The 27,120-nt window shown below is 44.2% G+C and overlaps 1 protein-coding gene across 5 annotated transcripts in view; it reads left to right on the top strand.

The window, feature by feature from the left end:
• Nucleotides 1–27,120, top strand: part of TLL2 (tolloid like 2) — an 89,771-nt gene that overhangs the window by 42,030 nt on the left and 20,621 nt on the right. For 3 of the 5 annotated variants that reach the window (XM_027667264.1, XM_027667265.1, XM_027667266.1), the window contains 9 exons: nucleotides 8,218–8,295; nucleotides 10,817–10,987; nucleotides 11,230–11,347; nucleotides 11,735–11,913; nucleotides 12,214–12,319; nucleotides 17,038–17,162; nucleotides 21,949–22,064; nucleotides 23,943–24,045; nucleotides 26,832–26,948. In XM_027667264.1, coding sequence (XP_027523065.1) covers nucleotides 8,218–8,295; nucleotides 10,817–10,987; nucleotides 11,230–11,347; nucleotides 11,735–11,913; nucleotides 12,214–12,319; nucleotides 17,038–17,162; nucleotides 21,949–22,064; nucleotides 23,943–24,045; nucleotides 26,832–26,948 — 1,113 coding nt within the window. The other 2 variants (XM_027667267.1, XM_027667268.1) reach the window with 2 other exon arrangements.

A 27,120-nucleotide genomic window follows, 5' to 3' on the forward strand; every position in this document is an offset into this window, starting at 1 on the left:
AATAGCAAACAACAAATAAATTAGAAGTTGTAAACTGCTCGAGGTTGATTCTGAACAGAAAGGGGTTACATTTGTAAAATGAATGTGTTCACTTTGAGCCTGCCTGTTCAGGCCTAATTTGGAGAGAAGGCTGATGCTTGTAGCTGCAGTGGACAAAAACCCTTTGCTGCAGCTCCCCTTTTCAAATGGTGAGGACAAAGTATTTATTCAGCTGTCAAGTGGGGAAAGAAAGCAAATTAGTTTTAGGTTGGAACACTGGACTGTGTTTGCTGTTGTAGTTCTGAGGCCAGATGGTGACTTGGACAGCCCCGGGGAATGGGTAACAAGTTTCTCCAGGGCAAAGATCAGAAGCAAAAGGAAATATTCAAATTATCTTGCTGTTCCACTTCCTAGAGAGGAAAAGGGAGTGTGAGATGCATCAGGCTCTGTTAGGGAGGGGATTAACCAATCTTTTTCTTCAGTTGTTGGTGTTGCTGAATCTTGGAGTCAGTTTGTGGCAGAGTGGGTTTGAGACCTGAGTGCCCCACAGACTGCAGCTGTCCCTGGGATGGACAGGACAGTGCCTCTGCCAGCAGCTGTCAGGGGGCAGCTCACTGCAGTGACGAAAGTATCTCTACCACTTACTCCCCAGCTCCCCCGGGCTCTTTTAATGACAGCAAATGATTCGGGCATCTGTTTCATCAAGGAGTCGGGACCTTGGGGAAGGTTATGGCCCAAGGTTACCTAACAGTGGTCACATTTGGCTTGTGCTTCCAAAGCTTTTCAAGTCCCACTTGTCCTGTCTCAGTGCTGGCACATGCCTCAGCTTCCCTGATTTGGCAGTTGTTTTGAGCCATGATGGAGCTGAGAGGTAACCAAGCAGATGGGATGTCTCAGCTATATCTACTTAGGCTGCTCAACTGCCTGTTAAACCTGGTGCAGGCTCCTGGGGTGTAAGAAGGCACCAAAAATTCTCCAAGAAGCTCCAGGACTGTGAGTGTCTGAACATCTACGCAGAGAGCGAACTGGAAGAAAGGTCTCGATTCTGGCACAACACACTCTCCATGGAAGGAGTTTTAATTGCATTCAAACGTAATTTAGCTTCCAGTGTAGTGTTTTCATTTTGAGTTAATTTTTATCCAGTATAAACAAGGTAGGGGAAAAACAAGAGGATTAGGAAGGCTGAATGGGAGGAGCGATCTGGCTGGGCTGCACAGAGCCCTGGGCTCTCCCTGGTTGCCCACAGCTGGAGTGGGGCAGGGGGCTGCAGTGAGGCAGCACCCTGAGCAGTGCATGGCCCTGTCCAGAGGGGCCCGGGGTGGGCTGAGGCTGAAGCAATTAGGCTGTGCAGGTCAGAAGGAAAGGGATGTCAGCTGAGGGAGGTCAGGAGGTTGGTACTGCCTGCTAGGATAGTAATGGGCAAACCTAAGCCAGCTCTTACAGTTTCCTTATTGCCTGCAAGTTCACTTGTTTTTCTTTCTTTTAAAAAGAGAGACAAGGAGGGGAGATGATTATTGTGAATTGAGAGGAATGTAGTGGTGAGGCAGACATCTCTTAGGAATAGATCTCAATCCATCAGAGTGACAAGAAGTCAAGTGCAAGGGGCTGGGGGTAGTTGGTGCTATGCACTACTCGTTTGATATACTGGGAGGGGAAAAGTCTTACACTGTGTGTGGGGACCTGGCCAAACAGTAGAGACATGCACAGGGCCAAAGTACTTGTGTGCTCAGTTTAGCTTTTGATTTTCCCTTGCCTCAGTAAAAGTGCTGTACTTGAAGGGCTCTTTCTCACGGAAGAAATCACTGAGATGACACAGGTTGTGGGTAACTTTTTTTCTTTCTTTTATCTCTCATTTATCTGTCTCTTTACCCTAGGGAACAGAGGTGATTGTTACAACCCAGAGGAAAAGGCCCCTTTTGGTCTTCTCAATCCTTCCTTGTCTCGAGAGCATTGCTCCCCTTAAGCATTAACTCTCAGCTGAAAGGTTGGTGGAGAGGTTGTCCCCTTTCTTGGAATGCCTTCTTTAAAAACAAGATGCATCACAGTATAAAAGTGATGCTGCCACTTCCAGAAGAGCAGGGAGTGCTCAGAGAAAACACAGCATGTTGGGAAGTGGTGCTTCCTGCACTTCTGCTCTGCCTGCTGTGCCACTCCAAACACGGCTGGCCAGCAGAAGGGCCTGGTCCATTGAGTGCTTTACAGCTCGTGTCTGTGGCAGCCCTGCGTTTGCTTAGCTGTGTTCACCTTCCTCTTCTCATGAACTTCCCTGGGAGGCCAGTGTCCTTCCCTGTACAAGCATTTGCAGCTGATGTGGAGATGACACATCTGCCTGTCAAGCCTCTGGACCTTGGGACTCTCCTGAGTTATTGCAGCCAGTCAGCTTACTCTGAATATGAAAAACAGATTTCTGCAGGGAATTTGGGGGTCAGAATTCTTCCCTTCTTTAATTTATTTTTCTTAATGTAAATTGAGAGAACTTCAGCTATTCCACTGACAGGAAATGCTGAAGGATATATCTCAAATCATTTGCTCAGATCTCCAGGGCCCGGGGGTTTATGAAAGGTTTTTGCTATAGGCTTTCCACCAGCTCTGGGAAACATCTGTTCTGCATTGTGAATGCATTTTCCCAGAAGAACTTCTTTTAATAAAATCATCACTTTTTCTGTGGTTAGAAAAATCCAGCGCGATAAAGTTTTTTCTATGCTAAACCGTTTTTGACCACTGGTTAATGAGGAAGTTAAAAAGCTGTATGTAACATCGTTTGACTTATCATGTTCTTCCAGAAGCTTTTCTGGTGGTCATAATATGACAGAGTTCACTAGAACTGAAACTCTGAACAGTGATGAGTGTTTAATGTTACCTGCACTACTTTGTTTTGTTGATGCTACATTGCAGTCTCTGTTCAAAATCCAGTCTCTAAGCTGTGGCTTGTGACTAACATATACATTGAATGAGACTATGAAAGCAGGGTGTTCTAAGGCTTAGGTAGGGGAGGCAAAATGGTTACCAATTTTTAAAATGTATTTTTTTATCACTGGGTTGTCTCCCAGCTCTGAAATGGCCTTTTGTCCACAATAAGATATATCAGAAAAAGTCTTGGTGTGGTTCAATCCACCTGAGAGCAAATAATTATGTGCACAGCCAAGTTATTCTGTTAAATAAGAAAAATGGGAAAATCTGGCAAAGTCCCAGTGCTCACTGTGGACTCCTTTGTACTCAACAAAGGTGATGAACGTATGGGTGGTAGCTACCTTCAAAGTTCAGCTGTTGAGTCCTCTCCCTGTGTGGACAACAACCAGGGAAAGGGAAGGGAAAACCCAATGAACATGAAGAGATTATTTTCTGGTCTGGAGAGGAAAACTTGTCATGGCTGGGACCTGTTCTGAAAGTGGTTTTGATTTCAACGTGAAATTTTACAATTTGGGAAAAAGAGGAAGCTTCATCCCATCCAACTTCTCATGTAAGAATATTCTATGTTCTCAAACTGCAATTGTTCAGACAAGTACAATTCCTGTTGTCAGTTAGTTGGGTTTTAGACTCAAATTCTAGATAGGCATCATTTGAAAATGAAACTTGGCATATCTCAGGGTAGACTGATGTTTTTTCTTGCTTTTGATTGAGTAACTCAGATAAAAACTAGAAGATAAGTGGTGCTAAAATATTTTAGAAGTCAGCTGCTTCTCAGCCTTAGAGGGACTCAACAGAAGGGTGGTAGGTATTTCTAGGCCCACTACATGCATCCTAATTCACCACTGGGCTTCTTGGATGCTTTGCCTGGCTTTCCTCTTCTTTTTTCAGACAAGAAGCCCCTCATGGTCCATAAGAAAGTAGAAGCAAGCACAGAAGCTTTAGTTAGCAAGGGATCTGATTGCCCCTCTTTGGTAGTTCAGACTACCTGGGCTTCAAAAAAAAAAGGCAGAAAATGCACAGCAATAAATACCTTCAACCCTAAGTTCCGTCTTGTAGAAGACAGATTTTCGAGTCTGACATATTACGAACTCTCCAAGTCCCACCCTCTCTTGTGGGAATTATGGGTACTGAATGGATTCTTCTTTTTGCTCTTTCCTCAGGTTGCACATCTTCTGCCCTATGCTAGTGGCGTACAAGGGAGCTGCAAACAGTACAGTTTTGATGGCATACTTTGTGCACTCTGTCTCTCTTAATATGTTGTCCTTTATCTTGGTTTCAGCTGAACAACTTGTATTTCTTTTAACAAAATTGGATTTTTATTTTCCTCTCCTGGAAGAGTGGGATAAACTGCTTTCTTACCAACAATGCCCCAGCCTGCTGATTTCTGCTTCATTGGGCCCTTATTTACCACCTCAGGCTGCCTCTCTAGTTCCTGAAAAGATCTTTTTTTTTTTTTTTTTTTTTTTTGAAAAGCACCTGTTCTTCAGCCATGGTTGCAGGCATGGTGGATTTATCTCAGATTTGTGGTGCATTTAAGCTACTGGACTTTTCTTTCAGTCAGCCAAGCTCCCTTGGCAGTGCTGGTCTGTGAGAAACAGAAAAACAAGTTGTTGTACGAGTGCACTCTAGGTAGAAGATAAAATATTCTCAGCCTGGGCAGAGAATCTCTTGTGTGTCTCTGCCAGGTCATGTATAGAAACTAAGTTATCTAGTTAAGGAGTCAAGCAGTGTCCTACTGGGGTTGTAGCTGTTAAGCAGGACAAGGATTAAATCACAAAAATGTGGGGGTTAAAAGAGCTTAGGATATCTAGTACAACTCTCTGCATGGAAACCTGATCTGCCAAATTCTGTCTCGTCCCTGGTAGTGGGAGAAGCAGACATTCAGGCTGAAGAAAGGTGAGGGCTAGTCTAGCACAGCAGCTCGTGGGAAGTACTAAGGATGAAAGTGATCCTGGGGGGCTTGTTAACTGCTGGATATCCATTAAAACAGAAAGGTCAATCCTATTTTGCTCATCTCATTGTGGATTGCTGTAAGCAGTAGACCAAGCCTGCTTTCATTGGCTTTCCAGAGAGCACAGCGTCAAACCGAAAATCTCCCTTCTCCTCTTCAGTGTTTCCAATGATAATGGTCTTCAATACATGCATGGGCATTTCATGCTCTGGAGCAGTAACACTGGAATATGCTCTGCTCTTGGATGTGACAGAGTAGTCCAACAGAGAGGTGCAACTTCAGGAACGTGTTAAAGGGGCAACAGAATCTGCACATTGCCTACGACCTATATGCAGCTGCTTCCAGATACAAGGTGCATTTCTTGGCTAACTTATTTATTGATTATGGCATATCAGTTACTTATCTTTGTTTTTCTAGAATTCTGCATTAACCCTCTCTTGGAAAAAGTCAGAATAGGACTAAATGTCTGTCAAGTCACTTTAAACTTTGGAATATGTTTAGGCATCATGATGATAGGAAACATCTAAAAGCTCAAGTGAATCAGAACAGGATCTTCCAAACTTTTCATGTTTGATTCCAAAACACCCTTATGGGAGAGAAGGCTGTGGGTGCTCCCTGTGTCTATGAGTGAGATTAGTAATGTTTGAAAATATCCGGTATATCTGCACACCCATATCTGGCCTTTGTGTAGTGCTCTCCCTTTTCATCAGCTGCAATAAGACAAAATATGCAAAGATGTTGTAGATTTCATTAGTCACACTAGTTTATTCAAACTTCTTCTTTGCATAAGAAACCAAGGCCTGCACTGATCTCTGGGAAAGAATGTGCTCCCAGCTTGGAAAAGCAGTGTGCGCAAATGGCACTGCGGCACAGCAGAGGTCAGCAGCTCGGGCACAGGAGAGGGGCCCGGCTCTAGGGTTTGGTGCCATCATTTGCAATTCAATCCCATACAGCTCCTTCTTAGGAGAACAATTCACTAAATACAGAGTTGTTCTTTTTCCCTAATTCACCATATAATTCACCTCCCAAGTTCAATTAAGAAGCAATCTGTTTGTGACTGGAAGCAAGCTGCATTTATTTAGAAATACAAAATTATCCTTTGCCTCAGCAAAGACTGCATGCCTTAATAATTCTGGTGATGAATGGCTAGTTGGGGTTTCCTTTAAATGGAATGGGATATTGTGTGAAGAATAGCATACTTCAGGGGGGCTGGGGGGGATGAGAAGTCCTGGGGATGTAAAATTTAACTGAGAAGAGGAACTTTTGTTGAGCTTGGGCTTAAGGAAGTGACGAGGTCTGGGCATGAAAGAAAACAAAGGGAAATCTTAGGATGGGACATTGAGGCTGGAAAGGAGCGATAGAGTTCAGAGCAATCCATCTTGTTGAATCAGGCTTGTTTCTGTTCACACATCTAGTGGCTTTTGTCCAGTCAAGCTCTGTTAAACTATGGCACTTCCTTTGGGAGACAATCCCCTGATTTACTATGTCTCTTGGACCAGGAAGCCCTAACCTATAGCCAGCTGACAGTCTGGGCATTTTATTTTATTCTGGCTCATTTTGTTGCTGTCTTTCATCATCACTTACATGATATTCTGATTAGTTATAATAGTTGGAGATTTGATCCTTTCAGTCCTTCTCCAAGGTGTCAGGCATGTACCTTTTACCTCTTGGAGTGGCTGGAGAAGGATTTGAAAGAAACCAGTTCCACAGCAAAGGGGAGTTTTCTAGCTGGCAAAGCAAGACTGGTTCAGTGCCTGGAATGTGTCCAGCTGTCTTGAAAGTGAGACATTTTGGAAGTGTCCACACCACATCCAGCAGTGCTGCACGACTATAACAGTGTCTTCCTTTCTGCATGTGGTGGTTTATCATGCTCTTCATGCTTTACCTTGCCACCAAGACTGCATAAACTTGCTTTTGCTAACACCTCTACAGAGATCAGCTCATTCGGCCTCCGTTCTGCTCAGAGGACCCACGATACCAAGATAGGGAAGGAGGAAGAGAGATAACAGCGGTCATATCAGCACCACCTTCTTAAGGCTGAAATGTAGTCAGTGCCAGTTTTATTTATCTGTTATACATCTTACTGTCTTGTGTGTTGTGCTCACTCACCCTAGGCACCATTTTTGAGTTTTCCTTTCTACTACAGTCACCATGGAGAGCTTCCCTGCCAAAGAGATTGTAGTTGGTTTTCCATGTTGGGTCTGTGGCTGTTCAGTGCCTTGCTGCCCAGGTTTCCTTTGAAACAGAAGTACGAACAAGTTATTATTTGTTCTACTCAGTTTCTGGAAGGGGGTGACATTTTAAATATTTTTCTGTGGCAGAATGGGTAGAATATTGAGGGAAGATCCTATTTTTACATCATAAAATCCAAAAAACCTAAAATCGAGTACCGGTCTATTGACAAGTACTGCAGTACCTTAGTGGTAAAAGACTGGTAGGGACTATAGACAGGGCACCCTGTCTCCCTTCCCTAGCAGTGTGATTTCACTGGTGGGGAGAGGGAGCAGCAGTGCCCTTTGGAAAAAAAAAAAAGAGAAGGTTAGGCACAGTGCTGGTACAAAGACACCATGGAACTGCTATGGCTTCTGCGCCCAATAGCTGTGACATTAAGCAGTCAAATCCCTCCCCCAGCTTGTTTGTGTCTTGTGCATCACAGTGACATCATGAGTTGGTTTTCCACAAGGATGTAGGAAAGCCAGGCAGGAAGGCACTCAGAGTGGGACAAACCAGTTTGGTTTTGGTGACTGAGCTGGAGGAAGCCATGTCCCTAGACAAGCTGGGGACCTCTGTGTGCCTGGCAGGGCTGTTCCAAAAGAGAGGGGTATTCAGTGCTGGATGAAGGACAATATCCAGGGACTAACGACGCAGTTCTTCCTGCTTTGGTAGCCAGTATGTATTAACATCACAGAGAAGGACTTTTATTTTCAGATTAAAATGAATTCAGGTAAGATGTATTGAGTTGATAAGAGTGTACTTGTATGAATGTAGATCATTATTTGCCTTGACAGTGTCTCTTTTTTAATTTGAGATTTAATAGTGGTAATTACTATTGCTACCATCCTTGTATAGTTCCTGTTCTCAGTAAATCTCCATGAAATTAGCCTTTCCTAGAAGAGACTTTCTACCTATTCAGCATATGCAGAAACTAAGGAATGGGATGGTAATGAGTTGCAAGGTGTCACTGCTGGCTAGGAACAAATCCAGGAAAAGGACAACCTTATCAGGCATTTAATCCCTGCTCTCTGTACAGGGAAAGCAGACAGTTTCTGTGGCCAGCAAACCCCCAAATGGCATCACTGATAGCTGCTGTCCTTTCCACATCAGAGCTTTGCCAGCCAACTCACCAGAGATGTCTCTGCTCTTTTTTTCCTTTGCAGGAGGCCTGGGAGAACAGTCTCTTGTGTCAAGTGAGAATGCCACTTCAACTGATCATAGTAACCAAGCAGTTAAAAAGGGTAATGTGGTACCCCACCCAGACCTTTGGGTATCTTTTATTTACTTTTTTACCCCCTGTAAAAACATACTTTATCCTGTTATGTACATGTGTGTGCCTCTGTGCCTGGAAGAACAGCCCTACTCAGGCATCTGCATTTGTTGCTGTTGGTGGACTCTGAAAGGGTGGGTTTGCTTTGTATAGCGTGGTGGGTTGACCCCAGCCAGAAGCCAAGCACCCAGTCACTGTTCCCCTCCTCCAGCAGGATAGGTGAGAGAGCAGGAAAAGCAAAAGTGAGAAAACCCATTGGCTGTGATAAAGACAGTTTATAAAGTGAATGAAAGAGAAAAAAATAACCAAACCAACAACTAATGCCCATCCACAAGCAGCTCCTGCTAGAAGGGCATGTCAGGCCTCTCCAGGGACCGCTGCAAATTAAAGTTGTTAAAGGCTGAAAATTTTAGCAGAAATTTGGAGCAGTCAAGAGCTCTAGCAGGATTGCTGCAAAGAATTTGCTCGAGAAGGTGTGTTACTGGCAAGGGATGGAAGTACTGATGATACAGAAGTGTGAACCCAGGGTCCTTTGTGTAGAGCTCCTGATGCACCAGGCACAGGAGAGCATGGGGCAGATAACTCCTTGCTTGGCTTTGCTGGCAGAAGCTGTCTGTGTGCAAATCCATTGAGATTTTGGGCAGCCCCAGGAGCAGTTTGTGAATGGAAGACAAGACTACTTCTGTCTTGAGATCCTCTCTCTTCTTCTGACTGTAGCTCTCATAATGCCAGTGCCTGTACTGGTGTCTGGTACCAGCAGTACCAGATGTATGCAAAGAAGGGGAAGGTAGTTCTTTTGCTGGGAGAACATTCAGCCTCAGAGCATCTGCCTTCCAGGATCCAGCAGCTGCCTTAGGGATGGGGCAGCTTCTGAAATGCCAGGTGCAGCTGGCATGCCAGGGAGGTGCTCAGGAGGAAGAGGAACAAAAAGCAAATTCCCGTCTTTGTCCTGCAGCTCCGAGCAAGGTCTTCAGCAGGAAGGGCTGGACCTGGTGAAGCAGGAGAGAGGGTTTAAAGTTCATTCTTTTCACCTCCCTACACTGTCTGAATTTCCTTCCCATTGTTTTGATCCCCTCAGCCTTGACAGTAGTGATTTGCTTACCGCTGCTTCAGCTGGAGGGATGAATGGGAGAAGAGGCTCTCAGCAGGCCCTCTAGTCACTAGAGGAAGGTCTTAGCAGGACTTGTGCTTTTTCATAATCCAGTAGCCCATGTCCCTTACTTTGGAGGCAAAGCTGTAACCGGTCTTGCTGATTTACATACAAATCACAAGACCACAGTAGGAGCTTAGATCTGCCCTCTTGGGCTTCAGAGAGGTCCACCAGCACTGGGGAGCCACCATCAGCAGTGCTGCTCCTCAAGGTGACAAGGAAGTTCACCTTGGTGTGACCCTTTAGGCCAGCACTCTCTGAAGGCATAGCAACCCCTGTACTCTGTTATTCCTTTGCCCACATCCAGCTAATGCATTGACTGTGCAATACAGGCAGCTCTTCTTAGAAGTGATGTGTCTACACAGTCCTTACACGTGTTAGTAAAGCCCAGCTGGACTATGGCTGCTTTGAGGTTTGAGTTTCCCATGGCATAAGCAAACGGGGGGAACAGCCAGGAAGCTTTGAGTAGAGGATATTTTCTCTGGGTCAGACACACATCACATTAAAGGTGCAACTCATGTAGGCATAACCACTATGTAAGCAGAGCTGCAGCAGCACAGATGCAGGGCAAGGTACAAGGTCTGCCTAGAAGCCTGTGTAAATCCTCTGGCAGGTTTTAAGGTGAGCACTGAGCACCACACAGCCAGGGCTCCTCTACCCTTTGTAAAAAGAAATGTGTTCTGCTTTCCCTTTTGTATTTTTGCTCCTTTTCATTACAATGAAGAGAATCAGCATGGATGGAGATTTGTGCCTCACCTTTTCCATCCTGAGCATCCCTCCTCCAGCAGAGACTGTCTGATCTTTGCAGATTTCCAAACCACCTGAGACCTGGTATGTGAAACCAAAGTAATACTTTGAGTACAGGTTTCAGTGTAAGAAGTCTGTTACATTCTTCCAAAGCCAACTCGAATGAGTAGTTCTGGCTGTTGTGAAGTCAACCCTAATAGAACAAATCTCTGCAGATCTGGGTGAGTAGGGCATGTTGAGAATGTACAGTGATGCCTGGACTTGTTTGATCCCTACCTCCTGTTCCCCTTGTTTAAGTACTGTGCCCCCATCTAAGAAGTTGCTGTTGCAGAGAGTGAGTGGCTTGGGACAAGGAAGGATGTCCTTTTACGCCTTTATGGGAGAACGGGTTTGGCATAGTGCATATGGAGGCTCAAAGACAAGAAGGGTCAGTTTTCTACAGATTAACTAAGTCCCAAAAAATCACTGGAAAATCTGGCTATCGCTTCTGGTTTGGTTTAACAGTTTGCTTTTTCTTTTTATCTTTTTTTCTGAAGCTCCAGGATACTGGTGGAACTAAAGAGAATTTAAATGGTGTTGCCACTCTGTCTTGCAGACAGCAAGCAGAACACAACGCTTGCAAGGAGACCGAAGAGGAAGGAATATGAAGATGAGTCTGGGATGGATACACACTCCTCTCCCAGAGTGCGCAGGGCAACCACATCCAGGGCTGAGAGAATCTGGCCAGGCGGGGTCATCCCTTATGTGATCGGGGGAAATTTCACTGGTCAGTAGTGAAAATATTGCTCCCTGTTTGCTCAGGGGTATGTTTCTCAAAACGTGTGAGAAATCTCTGGAGCAGCTTTCCCACAAATTACTTGGGTTCTTGGGAATCTCTCCCCTGAGGTAGGGTGGTTGCACAAGGAACTGTTGGAAAGGTTGACTGTTCCCATATCCAGATTGAAATCCATTAGAGATTTTCCTGAAAGCCAAGCCTTCACTGTTTGCTCTTCTTGATTTCTATTTCAGGAACCCAAAGAGCTATCTTTAAGCAAGCAATGAGGCACTGGGAGAAGCACACTTGTGTGACATTTGTGGAGAGAACTGACGAAGAGAGCTTCATTGTGTTCACGTACAGAACATGTGGGTAAGTGATACACGCATTCCCTGCAGCTGTCTGTATTGCAAACTGTGACAAATGGCTTTGACCAATGGCTACATTGGACAATACATCACAAAGATGCAGTTGGTCACTTTCAGTAAGGATAGCTAGGATTGTTTAGTATTTGCTCAGAAGGTGCTAAGCCTTTCTGGATTCTTTTTCCTGGGATAACGCTTAAGAGTGTATATGCATTTTTACAGATATACACTCTTTTCTTTATGTTTTCTTTATACATATATGTAAGTATGTGAGTATAGTGTATGCAACTGTGGGCCTGTCCTGAACCCTGCCAGATGCCACCCTGTGTTCCCGTGTTTCAGACTTCCTCAGTTCACTGATGTGATGCATGGGTTTGTGTGTTTTCTTTTTCAGATGTTGCTCATACGTGGGTCGACGAGGAGGGGGCCCTCAGGCTATATCCATTGGAAAGAACTGTGACAAGTTTGGCATTGTGGCTCATGAGCTGGGTCATGTGGTAGGTTTCTGGCATGAACACACACGACCTGACAGGGACCAGCATGTCACGATCATCAGAGAGAACATACAGCAAGGTAAAATTGCACTTTGGATTATTCCACCTGGCTTTTGGGTGGGTAGAAACCTTTCTTACTAGACCAGGGTGGAAAACCCTGGTGGTCTGTGAGCTGGGATGGAGAAAAATAAATATTGCTAGTCCTTGTCTAGAATAAGCATGAAAATAGCTCAATGACTAGACATTTTGGACCTCCAGTTGGAATTGCTGGAACACAGGAGCATATCCCTTTCATTTCAGGCTCCCAGAGGTAAAGTCTTTTTTTTTTAATCCTCTCTTTAAGTGATTTGTTTCTGTTCCTTTTTGTTTGTCATCACAGGTCAAGAATACAACTTTTTAAAGATGGAAGCTGGGGAAGTGAACTCACTAGGAGAGACCTATGACTTTGACAGCATCATGCACTATGCTAGGAACACATTCTCCAGGTGATAATCCAAGGTTACATGTCCTTAGGACTATTTTTGGTAGTTGTGGTTGGCTCTGAGGGATAAGTAGAGCCTAGAATCTCTGTGATCTATTGTAGAGATATGTGGCAGTAGAGATATGCAGCAGTGAGCTCTGCTGCATTGCAAAGCATGAAAAATATTTGAAAAAGCAAGGTGAGTGCAGTATTGTGAACTCCTGTTTTTCTCTTCCCGCTATATTCACTCAGTAATAATACTGGTAATCTCAGAGACCTTCTAAAGCCACGTTAACACTCTTTGCAAACTTTCCAGGCAGCACATGTGTATCTGTGTGTGTGTCTGCCCACATGCAAGGTGAGTAATGCTAAAACAAGCTTGGAATCTCTTGGTTGTCCAGCTTATGCTTTGGAGTCGCAGTATTGCCTTCAGAGTCTCCAGTGGCTTTGCCAAGGGAAAATTCAACTCTAGATCATGATCTTTAATTACTTGGGTATTTTTTTTTTTACCATTTATGCATGTTCTTTAGATCATGGCCTCTGCAGCTGTATGGTTCTCTGTGAGTGGGTTTTTCATGGAGAAGTTATCAGTACTGTCCCAACTAACTGTCCAATTTCTGTGTAGACTATTTGCCCTTGACTATCATCTCATCCCTCCAGATGAAGCCTATTTTCTGATCAAACTGCTCTACTGGATAGAGAGGTGAAATAAACATAGTTATTTATGTCCTGGATTTGAAATGAGAGTTACTGAATGATCAGCTTCATTTTGCTGCATTATTTGAAGGTTTTTTTCATAAATCCCCCTATTGTTCTTTCCCAAGAGCTCTCTAACACTACATACTATGATTAAAGGGGTTGGAAGGCAGAGTGGAAATATTCACACTCTTGACAACTTTTTGTTTCAAAAACTGAAAGGTGTCTTTGGGGCTTTTTAAACTTTCTTATTTCCCAGTTGTATGAAAGGGCCAAGCCTGTTGTTTTGTGCTTTTGTTTCTGCAGCTTCACATCAACCAGTGGAAAATTATCACTGCTACTTGTTCTGGCAGGAGGAGATGGTGGCTGGGCAAGGGTGTCTTGCATCCTTCAGAGATTTCTTTGGATCAGATATCCAAAGCAAACAATTCTTCTTCCCTTGAGGCATCTGCTGGACCCTTCCAGCATTTGCTAAACTCTAAATAGTTAGAATTGTCTTGCACAAAAGCAGGATTAAGTTATTACCACCATTTATTTTGTGGATGCTTTTGAGTCTGTGTCTCCTGAAAACCAGAGTCCTTCAGAGCACTGCTGGACCGAAATGGGATAAAAATGGCAAGAGACCTTCTAAATTTAAATTGGTGCTTGATAGGATTTTTCAGTGTGTTTTCTTTAAGCCCTTTGTCTCTGTGACTCACCCTCACCCCAGGAGCAGTCTTTGTGCAGTAGTTGAACTGAGCACTGAGTGCCTCTGTGGGCTAATTGTGCTCTCACCAGAAATAGGCAGTGCTGGGAACAGGCTTTTACTTTACCAAGACCTGTCTTGACGTCTGCTCCCCTAAGGGAACAATGCTTTGACTGGTCAGTAGAGATTGGTGGGTGTATGCACGTCTCCTGCCCACCTTACTGAGCTTTGCGAGTGCTGGCCAATTGCAACCCAAACTGATGAAAGCACAGAGCCCATGAAGATATTAAGTTCCAGCAAGATTCATTAAGATCAGTGGGTAGGAAAGGGAGAGAGTGCCTGTGTGACCCTGCAAGGGAAGGGCTGCAGTGGGTGTGTTAATACATTAGGACAACAGAAAGCCCATGTAAGAGGATGGTATGAGCACCTGACCAGCAGAGATGGGATATGTGAGTGAGAAGGAGGGGAAGGGCACAGAGCCATGTCTGTGACTTACTCTCTTGTAGCAATTCTTACTTGACACTTAGCACAACCTTGTTGGTTTTAACTTCTGCCAGTATTGATGATAGCAAATGATACAGTGTTTGCCATGGGCAAGTGCTGCTGTAAATCCTGGGCCCTTTTTGTTCTAAACTTTGTAGCTAGGATAGAAAAGTACAGTTTTTCTGAGACACAATGAGTCCTGGCAGTGGAAAGTATTTTCAGGCATACTTTTGAGAATTGCTGTAGGAGTCACTCCTCCTTTTCATTTCAACAGCAAAACACGTTCCTCATTTGCGTCTGTGGCTAATAAGAATAGGAGTGTGGCACAAAAGACTGTAATGACAGCAGTAACAAGTTTTTAACACGGGAATTTCTGTTCTCATCTATATCTGAAAGTTGCCTGTTTTGCAGAATGTGGCTGCAGGCTTTCATTTCCTGGTGCATTCCTTACAGACATGGCAGCAATCTAAACTGAATACTGCTGTCTCATTAAGCAATTTATTTTACAGCTGTCAAGGCCCATAAATGGCAGCTTAGCAATAAGAAAGTTTAAACCTCCACAGAGCCCTAAGCAAATAGTAAGTTACCTTAATTTACTAAGCTGCCTGCTAGTAAAAATGGCAGCACATTATGTTTGGAGTTACAAAACAGGATGCAGGTAGCACTGCCTGCATGCCAAGGGACATCTTCTTGATGTATTTGCAATGCACCATCCTAATCCTGCACAAGATGGATACACATCCTCCACAGGTTCTACTGCATTGTCTCTATTCTGCACATGGGGATATAAATACAGAGTTGGAACAAAAGGTAGCTGCCTGCAGCTGGGTCCTTGAGTATCTGCTTCCTTGAGTGTTGTTTAAGCACCTCTATCTGTTGCCCTATCTATTGGGGCATGGATGTTTAGCATTTATTGAGATCAGCTGATAATTTCATAACACTGCCATGGTGGTTTACACATTCAGGGTACTTTGTGGATGCTCATGACTCTGCTGAGTTCTTTTAAGGGTAAAATGAGAGGAACTATACTTACTGCTTTGTAATTGGGAATCACGTTCAGCAATATATGTGAAAGGAGTCCAAAATTCAGTTGGAGAAAAAAGCAAAACCAAAAATCTTACTGCCCCAGCCGAGAGCACAGCCTTCTGAAAGAAAATGGTAGGTAATAAGGGTAATTTGACGTTGTGAATTATTTGCATTGTGTGAGCAATGCCCTAGGTGAATGCGATGTGCAGAAAGCTGAGGGCTATGAGTAAACAGTTGTGAGGGCTGGAATGGGAAAAAGAATCTAAAAATTTGTGTGTGCAAGTGGTGGTTTCTCTGTTAAACTCTGTCATTCTTCCCTGGTTGACCTTGGAGATCTGCAGAAATCATTTCAGAGACCATAGAAGTATGTCCCTGCCAAATGCCAAGTTCTTCTGTGAACTCCTGAGGAGGCTTGAAAATGTACTTTGAGCAAACTGACCTGTTTCTCTGTGGTGTTTCTGGAACTGGGGGATTTATTTCTAATACATAAACTTCAATAAATTCAGCCCAAGGCATGCAGCTGGCGTGTAGAATACCAGACTGAATTTATAAATCAAAATTTGATGGACTCACCTCAGATCTCTTAAGTACCAGTTTTGGTGCTGATGAGGAATTTTGCAGGAAAAAACCAACATCTCCCGTGCAAGAGTTGATTCCAGTTTCTAAAACTCCCAACACTCCCACCACCCCTCGGACAATATGTTTCATGGAATGATATTTTCTGTTAGTTGTGATACAAATACTCTGCTTGCAGTATTTATTTAAAATTAAACCAGTTTGAAAAAAGCCCTCTAAAACTCCTTCCCAAGGCTCTTACGCAGCTGAACAGCCCAATGAACAGAATTACTTGTGCACTCAGTGCGTTACCCATACTTGAAGACTCTTGTTATCAGGATTAGACAGCACTAAATTATTGCTTCTGCCCTGATTTCCTGTTGGACTCTACAGACAGGATACAGTTGTATCCTGTCCTTCAGAAAGAGCAGTCTGCCTCACTGAGCTGATGCTGAAGTTAAGCTCACTGTTAACCTTGCCAGCCCCAAGCCTGTTAGACATTCAGGGGTGCAGTAAAAGGGTTCCTGTGGACTGGACAGTCTGCCTGCAAGAGCTTGGACTCCACCAACCTGGAGTTTAGGTTTCTGTCTCCCTCCCTCCCTGAAGTCCTAATTCTCTCTTGGGGGGTTGCTCTTGCATGCAAGCTCTTGCTTGGATTCGTGGAGTGCATTTTGATAGAAGTGAGGCCTGAGCTTAAATCCTTCACTGGACTGAGATCAGAAGTACAGTAAAGAGTTCCTGAGTAAGAAGCACATGGAAGAAATAGTAGCAAGTAAAAAGAGGCAGACAGAAGTGGAGTTACTAACTTGGAAACTTGTGCAGAACAAGGATAGAGCACTTGATCTTTTCCTCTTGTCTATGGCAGGCACAGTAATTGCCAGCCCAACCTAATCTGCTACTGAACAAACTCCCCTTCCCTCTCCTCCTTTGGCTTAAACATCCAGCCTGTACTTGTGCTGAGCCAGATGTGCCATGAACCTTCTGCAAGAATATTTAATTCCTTTTTCTGATTTATGGCAAGGAATGTGTCTATACTCAAACAGAGGCAGCAGCAATCTTGGGACATCAAAGAGGAATTTACTGGCTTGGCGGACTTGCCTGTACATTTGGAAGCTGTCTGCTATAGTGAGAAGGCTGTCTGGAGACATGCAGTTATCACAGGTTGCATCAGTCTTACTTGTTAGCATGGGATATAGGGTCACGGGGATGGGGTGTGGGAGGCCTGCCAGGATTACCTTCTGTGCACTGTGTCCCTTTCCCTACTTCACTGCTCTGTGTCTCTCTGTTCTTCCCTTTAGAGGGGTTTTCCTTGACACCATCCTCCCCCGTCGTGATGATAATGGGGTCCGGCCAACTATTGGGCAGCGTATTCGCCTGAGTCAGGGAGACATCGCTCAGGCAAGGAAGTTGTACAAATGCCCAGGTAAATATGGCTTGTGGAGATGGCTCCAGCTTTATTGTAGACATATGGTTTATCTGGAAGGCATTGTAGTTCAAGACCTTAACGATCCCTTTGAGGAAAGAGACTCGGGAAACACAGACTATCAAATGCTTCAGGCTGAAGCTCTGGGAGAAGTGAACTTGCCTAACATGTGTCTCCTATTAGTACTTTGCCAGTATTCTGGTTTGGTTTAGGGCTTCAGTGTAGGCTCTGTTCACAGAAAATTAAATCAGTGTACAAGACCACAGAGTGGGGACCAGGAGTTATCAAAGTGGCGGAAGGATATCTGGTAGACTGGGGTCTCTACACACCATCAAATATCTCCTGTAATTTATATAGTTGTTGTCCCAGAAATGAGCCTTAAGTGTGTCTCTGTGATTATGGTGTGTTGCTTGGGAGATAACATGGAAGAAAGCTCTAAGATGCTGATTTGTGAAACATCCAGTTGGGTGCTGGAAGCTGGTGCTTTGGACCATTCAGGAATGGGCTGTATCCCTCTTTCTGCTGCCAAAGGGTTGATAGACTGGGAACAGCTTTGATAGAGAACCCATCTATGTAAGTGTGACATACTATAGACCAATACCAAGGTCCTACTTTGTATGGGGTCTGGAAAGATTGACAAAAAGAACATTGGGGTCACAGATATGACTGGGGGATTAGATTAATCCATCAGAACGAGAGAATGCTTTTAAATTGGAGATGTTAGACAATGAAAGTTTATGCCACTGTTTTAGCTGAATATTTTAATAGAGAAAACCAGATTTCAGAGAAGCAATCTGTCAAACTTAAGGACAGGCTGAGCATGAGGATGCAAACAGAGGTTTCAAGCAAAGATGGCACCCAATCTGGTGCCTGTGGCATGGACTGCAGTGACTGGGAAGAGACCGGAATAGGTGTGATGCTTGGAGGCAGAAAATTTAACAAACTCTGTCGAATTTCTGCAGGTTATCAACATCCATGAGAAGATACTGGAGAATGAGAGAGTTACCCTAGTTTTGCAGAATTACTCTGTAACTTTTATAATAATGCAGGGAAGTAAAACAGGACTTTTGCAAGCATAGCCTAGAAGGTTATCTTAATGGGTTGATCTGGCCAGCGAGTAGTTCAGTTGAGAGTGGCTTTGATCATAAACCTAATATGATCATAAGTGATTACTCCTCTAGAAATAAACATATCACAAAGAGAGGGGAGGAGGATGAGGGCTAAGTTTCACCAGTATACAGCATCACATCTTAAGTAAGTAGGTGGCTAGCACTGCTCTGTAAACCATTTGTGAGGCCGTGGAGAGTGGTGGATAGCTGGTGTGCAAATCCGCTGCTTCTCTGTATCCATGTACAGGTCAGAAAGTATGGGTTCATAAGGGTCTAGAATGAATTCTGAGGACTTCAGGGTCCATATGTTTGGGGATCACTGCTTTTAGCTTATAGTGGGTGGTATAACTTTCTTAGGTGTGTTAGTTCTAATTAACTTTTTTTTTCTTTTTACCCCTTATAATTATCTCTAAATTGCTTTTGGTAGAACAAAGCACTGTTCTTGAGAAATTATCTCATTGATTAGTTTAGGGGTTGATTTGTTTTGCACTATGTTTTTTGATTGAGTCAGAATTAATCCAAACAGGCTTTTCATTCTCATAGCTGGAAGAATCAACTACAGATTTAGATTTCTTGAGGCAAGCTGAAAAGCCACTTTGGCCTGAGGTTAAAGTTAAACTAAAAGCTACAAAACAACATTCTTTAAAATGAGGACCCTTCTGAGTCTCAAGTTTTCCACTTGCAAAGTAGAACTTTCCTACTTATTTTTTTCCACAAAGGTTTAGCAGAGGTTATTGCAGTTCAGAACGTATTTGGCAGCAAAATGATTAGAGCTTTAAGCCTACTAACCAATTTTTTTTTTCAAATATCTGTTGTTCTGGTTTGGTTTTCTTTTTCTCTTTGCATCAAAATTTATACTCAGGTTGCACCTGAAAGGAGGTACAGTATGTTTAATGACATTAACATCTTCATCTGCCATTTGAATCTGTAGCTTGAAAAGTTCTGTAGCTCTGCAAAATACAAAGCAGGGGAGTTCAAAACCAAAGGACTTCAACTGTGTGTTCAAGCAGGGTCTGAATGAGACTAAGTTGAGGACACTTTGTTCAGTTAGTCAAGCTGAGGATTTTTAGGTAAAGTGCAGCAACATCATTCAGAAGTTGAATGGCAGATAGCTTCCCTTCTAGAAAGAGAGTCTCCATCTGAGAATACCTTATAATATCTCTCCAAAAAAAGGGCTAGTATGATGGAGGATGAGTTACAAGTATGCACTGGTACAAGTCAGAACAACTGCTGTGTCTGTTGTAAGAAACAGGGCTCTCCAACTTCATTAGATTGGAGCTCATGTGGCTGCTACAGTTACGGCTTGCTTAGCTTGTCCATTCTAAAACCCTGCTGGTTTAAATTGCTCTTAATTCCCCAAAGCTTATACCTGCTGGGTTAAAGTTAGTGCCAAGCCAGGTGAAACAATATGAAATTTGCTGAAGGAATTTGTGGAAGGCAAGATGCAATCTGCTACATAGTAGTTAATGCTAGATTTGTTATGGCTGCATGGTTGAGGATTTGACGACTATAGTCTCTACAAAAGGCTTTTAAAAAATTCATCCTGCTACCTTGTGCTGAGCTAAAGGAAAGAGGCCTGTGTGGCCATGCAGGAATGGTTAAAATATAAACCGAGAATGGTCAAACTATTAATTGAGAATGGTCCTGCATTATATCATCTCTTCCAGTCCTCTGGGCGTTTTCTAATAGATGCAGTGTACCAGTAACCAGCTGATGAGCTGTAAGTGTCTGTCACTCAGCTACTTCATTTACAAATGAATTCTGAAGCATTCACCTTTCTACTTTGCTTTTCACCTCTGTTGCTTTCTAGCTGCTCAGTTTCTTCGATCCCAGAAGTACCAAACAGTGGCTTTATTGGACCTGCTGGCTTCTTTGCTACTAAGTGGAGTGCAGTCGTATCACTTTTTGAGATGCTCTGCAAGAGACTGTGCTCTACAGACAAACATGCACTGCTTGTTATCATGCTTCCCCCTGCACATGCAAGCAAGCACTTTCCTCCATGCTGAAAGGCCAGCCTCTCCCAGTGTGTCTAGGGAGTTTCCTCTGCAAGGGTGGATAGTTAGATAGGTCTCCTTTCATGATATTTCAACAGACCAGTCTCTGGAAGTAGATGGAATAGTACCTGTTCCGTAATTACTCAGTCTTGCCAGGAGCTGTGTAATTACACTTACGAGAATTAAGTCTGGGCTGTTGGAAACCTTCACTCTGGTTCAGCTGAGAGTGATAATCCCCTATGTCACTATGGTTATGTTGTATGTGTTTCCCATGATTTAGAGCTCTCTTTATCATTTCATATTTGTTTAAATAGATTTTTGAGCAGATAAAAAGAACATTCATTTATCTCAGTGAGTTATGGATTGGAATTCCCTCTAAAAAAAATAATTATTAAAAAACCCCTTTTTGTGTCCCCACCTATCGTTCATCTAATCTGATCTGTCAGGCTGTGTATAAGACTTCTTTAGGGAAATTAAGAAACTGTGGTTAGGTAACTCCTTCTCCCCTGTTTGAAGATACCAAACTTTTTGAATGGGATCAGTCTCTTTTCACCTCCAGCTTCCAACCTGCCCATCTAAATGTAATCGCCCATCTAAATGTAATCACGGCTGCAAAATTAGCGTGTGATAGCATCAAGCAGAGGAACAACCTCTGGCATTTCCATGAGAAAAGAAAGGCCTTGTCGGATCTTTCAAAGCACTGCTGCTTAATCAGGGATTTTTGGGGGCTGCCTTACCGTCTCTGAGGAAACCAAGTTGCAGATCAAGGGCAGCTTGTGTGTTATGAAATTGGAAAAACGACTGGGAAGCAGGCAAGCCAAGGTCCCTGCATCTTGCAGTAGGTATTTGGATGTGTCTAGTGAGCACTCTGAAGGAAATGGGAGCTTTGATATTTGTGATCCTCCCACTTAGCCAGTCAGCTGCTCTGCAGATGTAGATGGTCACTCTTCGTTCAGGCTCAGTCTTCCTGGCTCAGAGAGCAGGAACTACAGTAGTCACAGCTTTCCCAGATGTTGGAAGCTGTGGTTCCCTAAAGGAGCATATGCATGTGCATGTTCCTTGCTTCCTGAAAATCACTGTGGGATCTACATTTCATCAGCTGCAGCAGGCCACAAAATGGGAAGTTGGGAGAGCGATGGGCTGCTGTGCTCACGTTTTGTCCTGTGCACTGTGATTGCAGGGTAGGTGCAGGGCAGCCAAAGCATGAAGGCAGTGGGGCTTGCCCTGCTTTTGTTAGGATGTTTTAGCCCCAAAAAAGACACTTAACAATGGTAACTAAGGAGAACTTCATTGAGCAGCTTGTAATGAAGGGAAAACAGATTTGCTCCCAGCAATTGTGGGGTTGTGAGGTGGGGTGGGGTTAATACTTTGCATTTGATTAGTGGAAACCTGAAAGTGCTGGCACGTGGAAGGAAGATGAAGGAAGAAGGGTGGCCTCTTTAAAAGCTGTTTCCCCTATGTCCTTTCACTGATCGTCTTCTATCCTAGAAATTCTGACAAATTTCACATCACCCCTTTGGCAAGGTCTCAGGTGCTCAATGACCTTTGGCCAGTACCATGAATGAGCATCATTAGAGTGCCAACCACCAACCCACACACTACAGCCATGCACAAAGATTTTGGTAGACCCTGAGGTCTTTCAGAGTCACTCCTTTTTGACAGGTTTTTTCCCCTCTCCTGCAGCTTGTGGAGAGACCTTGCAAGACTCAACAGGTAATTTCTCAGCCCCTGGCTTTCCAAATGGCTACCCCTCCTATTCCCACTGTGTCTGGAGGATCTCGGTGACCCCAGGGGAGAAGGTAGGTGCCACACCAGCACAAGGTGTACTCTGCATTTCCCTCACATGTGATTTTGCCTGTGATGACAGTGTTAGTAGCTGCCAGAAGATCTCTGTATGCCTGGGGTGCAGAGATGGAACCTGGAAAGGCTCACGAGCACCAGTGCTGTCCTCCCAGAGATGGAGTGAGGGATACATGGTCCTGAGGAGAGGAGAGGTACTGCTGGAGCAGAACCTTCTCCCAGGTCTGGACTGTGTGTTGATCTTTGATCCTCACTCTCAATTTGAGGCTGAACCCTGCATGGACATTTCCTATCCCCTACTATCTCTGGCTGAGCTCACCTTCCAAAGCCAGGTGCCAGTCAGATGAGTTAGATAAAATGTGCCAGCCATCTGGGGTCCTTAAGGGAGCCAAGGAGCCATGAGTGACATGTGTGGCCTGCCCCTATCACGCAGGCATAATATGCCTGTCAGGGAACTCCCAGTTCCCGCCTTGAAATGCCAAGCCCCGCTGAGCATCAATCACCCACCCTGTCCACCTTCTTCTCAGCTCTTTTTGTTTTATTGATCTTCCTGTAGAAATGAAATCTTTCCTTAATCCAGTAATACCAGCCTTTCAGGCCTTTCATGCCATACCAGGCTGCAAGAATGCACAGTCCAGCTTGGGAGCTCCTTAGCAGAGTGACTTTGCTGAGGACCACCCTCAACACATGCTTAAGACTTGGACAAAGTGCAGGATCTGGTTCTGTCACCTGCAAGCCCAGTTCCATGCCATGCTGGGCTCCTGCCATCAGCTGCAGGGAGAGCATCACTGGGGCAGGAGGGCCAAGAGCCATCCCAGTTTGTAAACTGTGGCACTGGGAGTTTTGTGGTGTGGAATCTTACTGTAAACTCTGCCTTTGCTTCTCAGCCTCTTCAGAAGAGTTGTGTAGGTTTGGATGCTGAGCCACTAATGTTAAAAAAGAAAATAAATCATCGATTTCAGATTGAATGCTTCAACTTACCTGTTTAATCAAATGCAGTGATTGGTACAAAGCAGCATTGTAGCACTGAGGTGTTAGCTGAGAACAGGTACTGGGCTTGTAGCATTCATCTGCATAGAAACAGATAAATCTCCTTTTGCTGTCCAAAGTCAGAAAACTGCAGAAGCATGAAAAAAGTGAGTGACATCATTGCAGACTGCCTTCTGGACTGCCAGTCAGGACTTTGGGAGAGAACATCTATTCTAGTCTAATGACATTTCTGTGGCAGATTATGGATGTAAATGAATACATGGGTCAAATCTTGTGAAGAAAAAGATACAAGTACACCCCATCGGTGACCTCCACAGGCCCAGACCAAGGCCTGTGATCCATGTGACAGAGGAAGGAGGCTGAAGTAATAACATTTTAATGCTAAACTGCGCTTGATAAAGCCACTAAACCCAATTGCATCATTGTGATGGTGTGAGTCTGATTGTCAGAATGTGGAACCTAATCAGCAAAATTATATTTTTCTTACAAGTGTCATTTATATGAAGGTATAGACCCCAGAAGTGTGTTTTGTGACAATGTCTTTCTCTATGATGTTCACATTGCTGAAAAACAAAGATTCGGTTTTTAATTTTAAAAATCCAAACAGGCTTTTCTTTAGTAGTTTTTAGTAACTGAGGAGCATTGACTTTTAATTACAGTTGATTGTAAAGAGTTATTGGCTGTCATGTACTGTCATGGTTTCATTAAAATACCTTGAGAAGCCTTCCTTTTTTGAGGAAAGCTGATGTACAAATCCCACCAACTGCCCAACTGTCTTTTCCTGCATACTCACTTAGGCAGCACTGTAGCAGAGATGAAATACAATCTGTAGGATCTTTTTAAAGTAACTCCATCCCCAAAGAGAAATGTGTACTCTCTCCTTTCAGATTATGTTAAATTTCACATCAATGGACCTCTTTAAAAGTCGCCTTTGCTGGTATGATTATGTGGAGGTGCGTGATGGCTACTGGAGAAAGGCTCCATTATTGGGCGAGTACCTGTTTCATTTTAAATTGCATTTCATGTATTGTTCTTGATGCATTGGAGAGTGAGTGGGGAAAATAAACAGAAACAAACCTTTCTTTACCCGGAAGGACCCTATGTCAAGCCAGTGCACTGGCCATCCCTTAATGTCTCCATCCAGAGATGTTTGTGTGCTATATTCACTCCAAATGATTCATACTCCAAGACCTTTGGTAGCAAAGATTTTGTTCCTTCCTTTTCCAGCTTGAGAAAGGATACAGGGAGGGAAGTGAGTCAGGGCCCTGGCTGGGACTAAAACTGTGGTCTCCGGAGTTTTATTATTGTTCTTTCCCAAGTCCGGGGTGGAATTGTCAGGCAGTCAGAATGAAGCAGCTGTACTACAGCTCCTGACCCAAACTCTTGCCATTATTTCTCAAGTATTTGTGTTTACAAATGCACAGTACTCTGTACTTGGAGCCTCTGTACTCCTAGCAGGGAAGTTGCTAGACCATGCCTAGGATGTCAAACTGTGCAAGGACTCTGCTCTGCTCCTGCTCCCATTCCCAAAGAAGTTGTGTTGTTCTCTGAGAAGCGCAGCTCCTCTGTATCCTCCCTATTCCTCTGCCTCCTGCTATTGTAACTGCAAGTCTTCTGTCACCCTGAGTGGTTCAGGAATCCCACCTACTTTTTCATTGGCTCTGATCTTGACTTCATACCCTAACCTTGGTGTCCCAAACATGTAAAATGCTGCACTGCAAACAGCCCCTTCTGCCTGAAAGAAAAGAAGTAATCAGCTTGTGTAACATCCCCAGCTGTGTTAGAGCAGCTGTGCCCCATGCTGCAGCACAGGATTGGGACAGTCAGCATTGGGTCAGAGGGTTTAGGGAGGTTTGGGTGCTCTCCTTGACCCTACTGGACATCCTAGCCCTGGTACCAGGTGAGGTACTAAGGTTGAAGCCGTGCTGGTCTCCAGGTTTCTGTGGGCCTACCTTTCACTGTAGTTGACAGCCAGCTTTACTGCTTCCTGCCTCTTTTGGATTTGGCAGCATTTATTGCTGTTCTCTGCTGCACGTGCATCAGGTAACATTGCTCCAGCAGCTGCAACTTAGCTCCTCGTTATTTTTTTTTTCTGCCGAGTAATTTAAAGGTATTTCAGAAGCCAAGCACCTCCCTGTCCCCCTAGTGCAGGTGGACTTGGGAGTGATTCCATCTGGAAGGAAACATTGCATGAGTGGCCATGGCTCCCGCATGGGGCTGAGCCCATGAAATTAGCTCGGAAGAGGCAGACAGACGGCAATTCAGCAGGGGGTGGGGAGGGGGATTAGTGTGAATTGTGAAAGCACAGGCTTCTTGTGGAGAGAAAAAATACATGTGTGCTGCATATTTTCCCAGGGAAGTGTGTGAAAACCCAGCCTTTAAATGGTGTATAACTTTTTATGAATGGGCCCTTTATCACACTCTGAGGAGCTTGCTCATTCTCGTTCCTCATCTGCTTTTCCTCTTCTTGACACCCCTGTTAAACTCCAAGTCCAAATCCAGGAGGCAGTTGCTCAGTGACCCTAGAGGAAGGAGCTTTGCAGCGCTGATGCTGTTTTTAGCATTGCCTTTGGGAGTGGAGATGGGAGATGCTATTGGTACATTGGTTGTCATGCTACCCCAACAGTACTGGACAGCTTGGGGGTACAATAGTAGCTGAGTAAAGCTGGGTCCAAGATAATATTTGGATGAGTGATTCTGCAAGAGAAAAAAGTTGGTGGTGAAACTGCCATTCCCAGCCAGGTAATGGAAACTAAGAGGCTGTATTGCAGGTAAGGCATTAACCAGGTTTTTACCCCGTAGGGGTTTTTCAAAGATGCCAAGATCCCTCTTACCACTGTCCTAACTGAATTCAACCTGAAGAAGTATTCTCTGCCTCTGTCTAAATCCCAGTGGGATTCAGTTGGACAGGGTGCCAAGACCATGTTGAATTCAGTGTATAGCTGTGCTGGTGTCAGCTGAAGTCAAAACCCATGTTTGTGCTGTGCAAGCTCCTGCCCCAAGTGCAGGTTCCTGACTATCAGGGCATACCTGGTGCTTGCTCTGTTTCTGTGAAGAGCATCTGGCTTGAATAGGTAGAGGAGCACCAAATTGGGGTTGTTGAGGTTGTTTGGGCTGAAGATGCATCTGCAGCTGATCTGCTTCAGGATTCATACTTGATTGCAGAGTTTGGGTATTTGCCAATGCTGGTGAGTGCCAGAGAGCTTATTGCTGGGGGAACCATGGACCAAAAAGGCTCTTGGTCTCATTCTCTTGAAAGCAATTGACTGCAGAAGCTTAACTGGGAGAAGTTGAGCAGAGAATAAGAGTTTTTTCCTCACCTGCATGGCCATGTCTTGCCCTTGGCTTGACTTACACAATTTACTCTTGCGTGCAAAATGCTGAAGGAGTTTCCAAGGCCTAGCAGGTGGAAAGAATGTTCCCTAATGTAACATCTCTGGAAGGACTGGGGATAGTTCATTGAAGCTCATTTGCCCAATTATGTGATCAAAACATGAGCCCTTTTGAATTTACCAGGGCAACAGAAGCTTCATCTGTGACTACTGGATTCTGCTCCCAGCTGAAGAGAACTTTCATTCATTTCATAATTGAAAAGAATATGAATTAATGGAGGGGGGACACAGAAACTTATTCAAAAGCACAAGTGATGGGACTGAAAGGGTCTTTTCCACAAGCACAGCTCCTTTAACCACAGATTCTTTGCTTCCTGGAGGCACTGTGCTACCCATCAGCCAGGAGATCACAAAGATCCTGATTGTCTCTTTCCTGCCTTGTAGGTAGATTTTGTGGTGACAAGATTCCTGAACCAGTAATATCCACGGACAGCAGGCTGTGGATCGAGTTCCGGAGCAGCAGTAACATCCTGGGGAAAGGCTTCTTTGTGGTTTATGAAGGTACAGCCCTTAGCTAGAAGTCTGTCACATTGTATGGAGCAGGAAGAACAGGATGCAGGGAGTTTATGGGTTAGCAGGAGTTCTGCTGCACTGTGTGGTTAGATACAGCCATACTCTTGTTTTTATGGAAATTGGCAGATTTTGTGCATTGTTTCAGTAGACAAGGCATGGA

The sequence above is a fragment of the Corapipo altera genome, unplaced genomic scaffold, assembly GCF_003945725.1.
Source record: "Corapipo altera isolate COAL_440 unplaced genomic scaffold, ASM394572v1 327, whole genome shotgun sequence".
NCBI lineage: Eukaryota > Metazoa > Chordata > Aves > Passeriformes > Pipridae > Corapipo > Corapipo altera.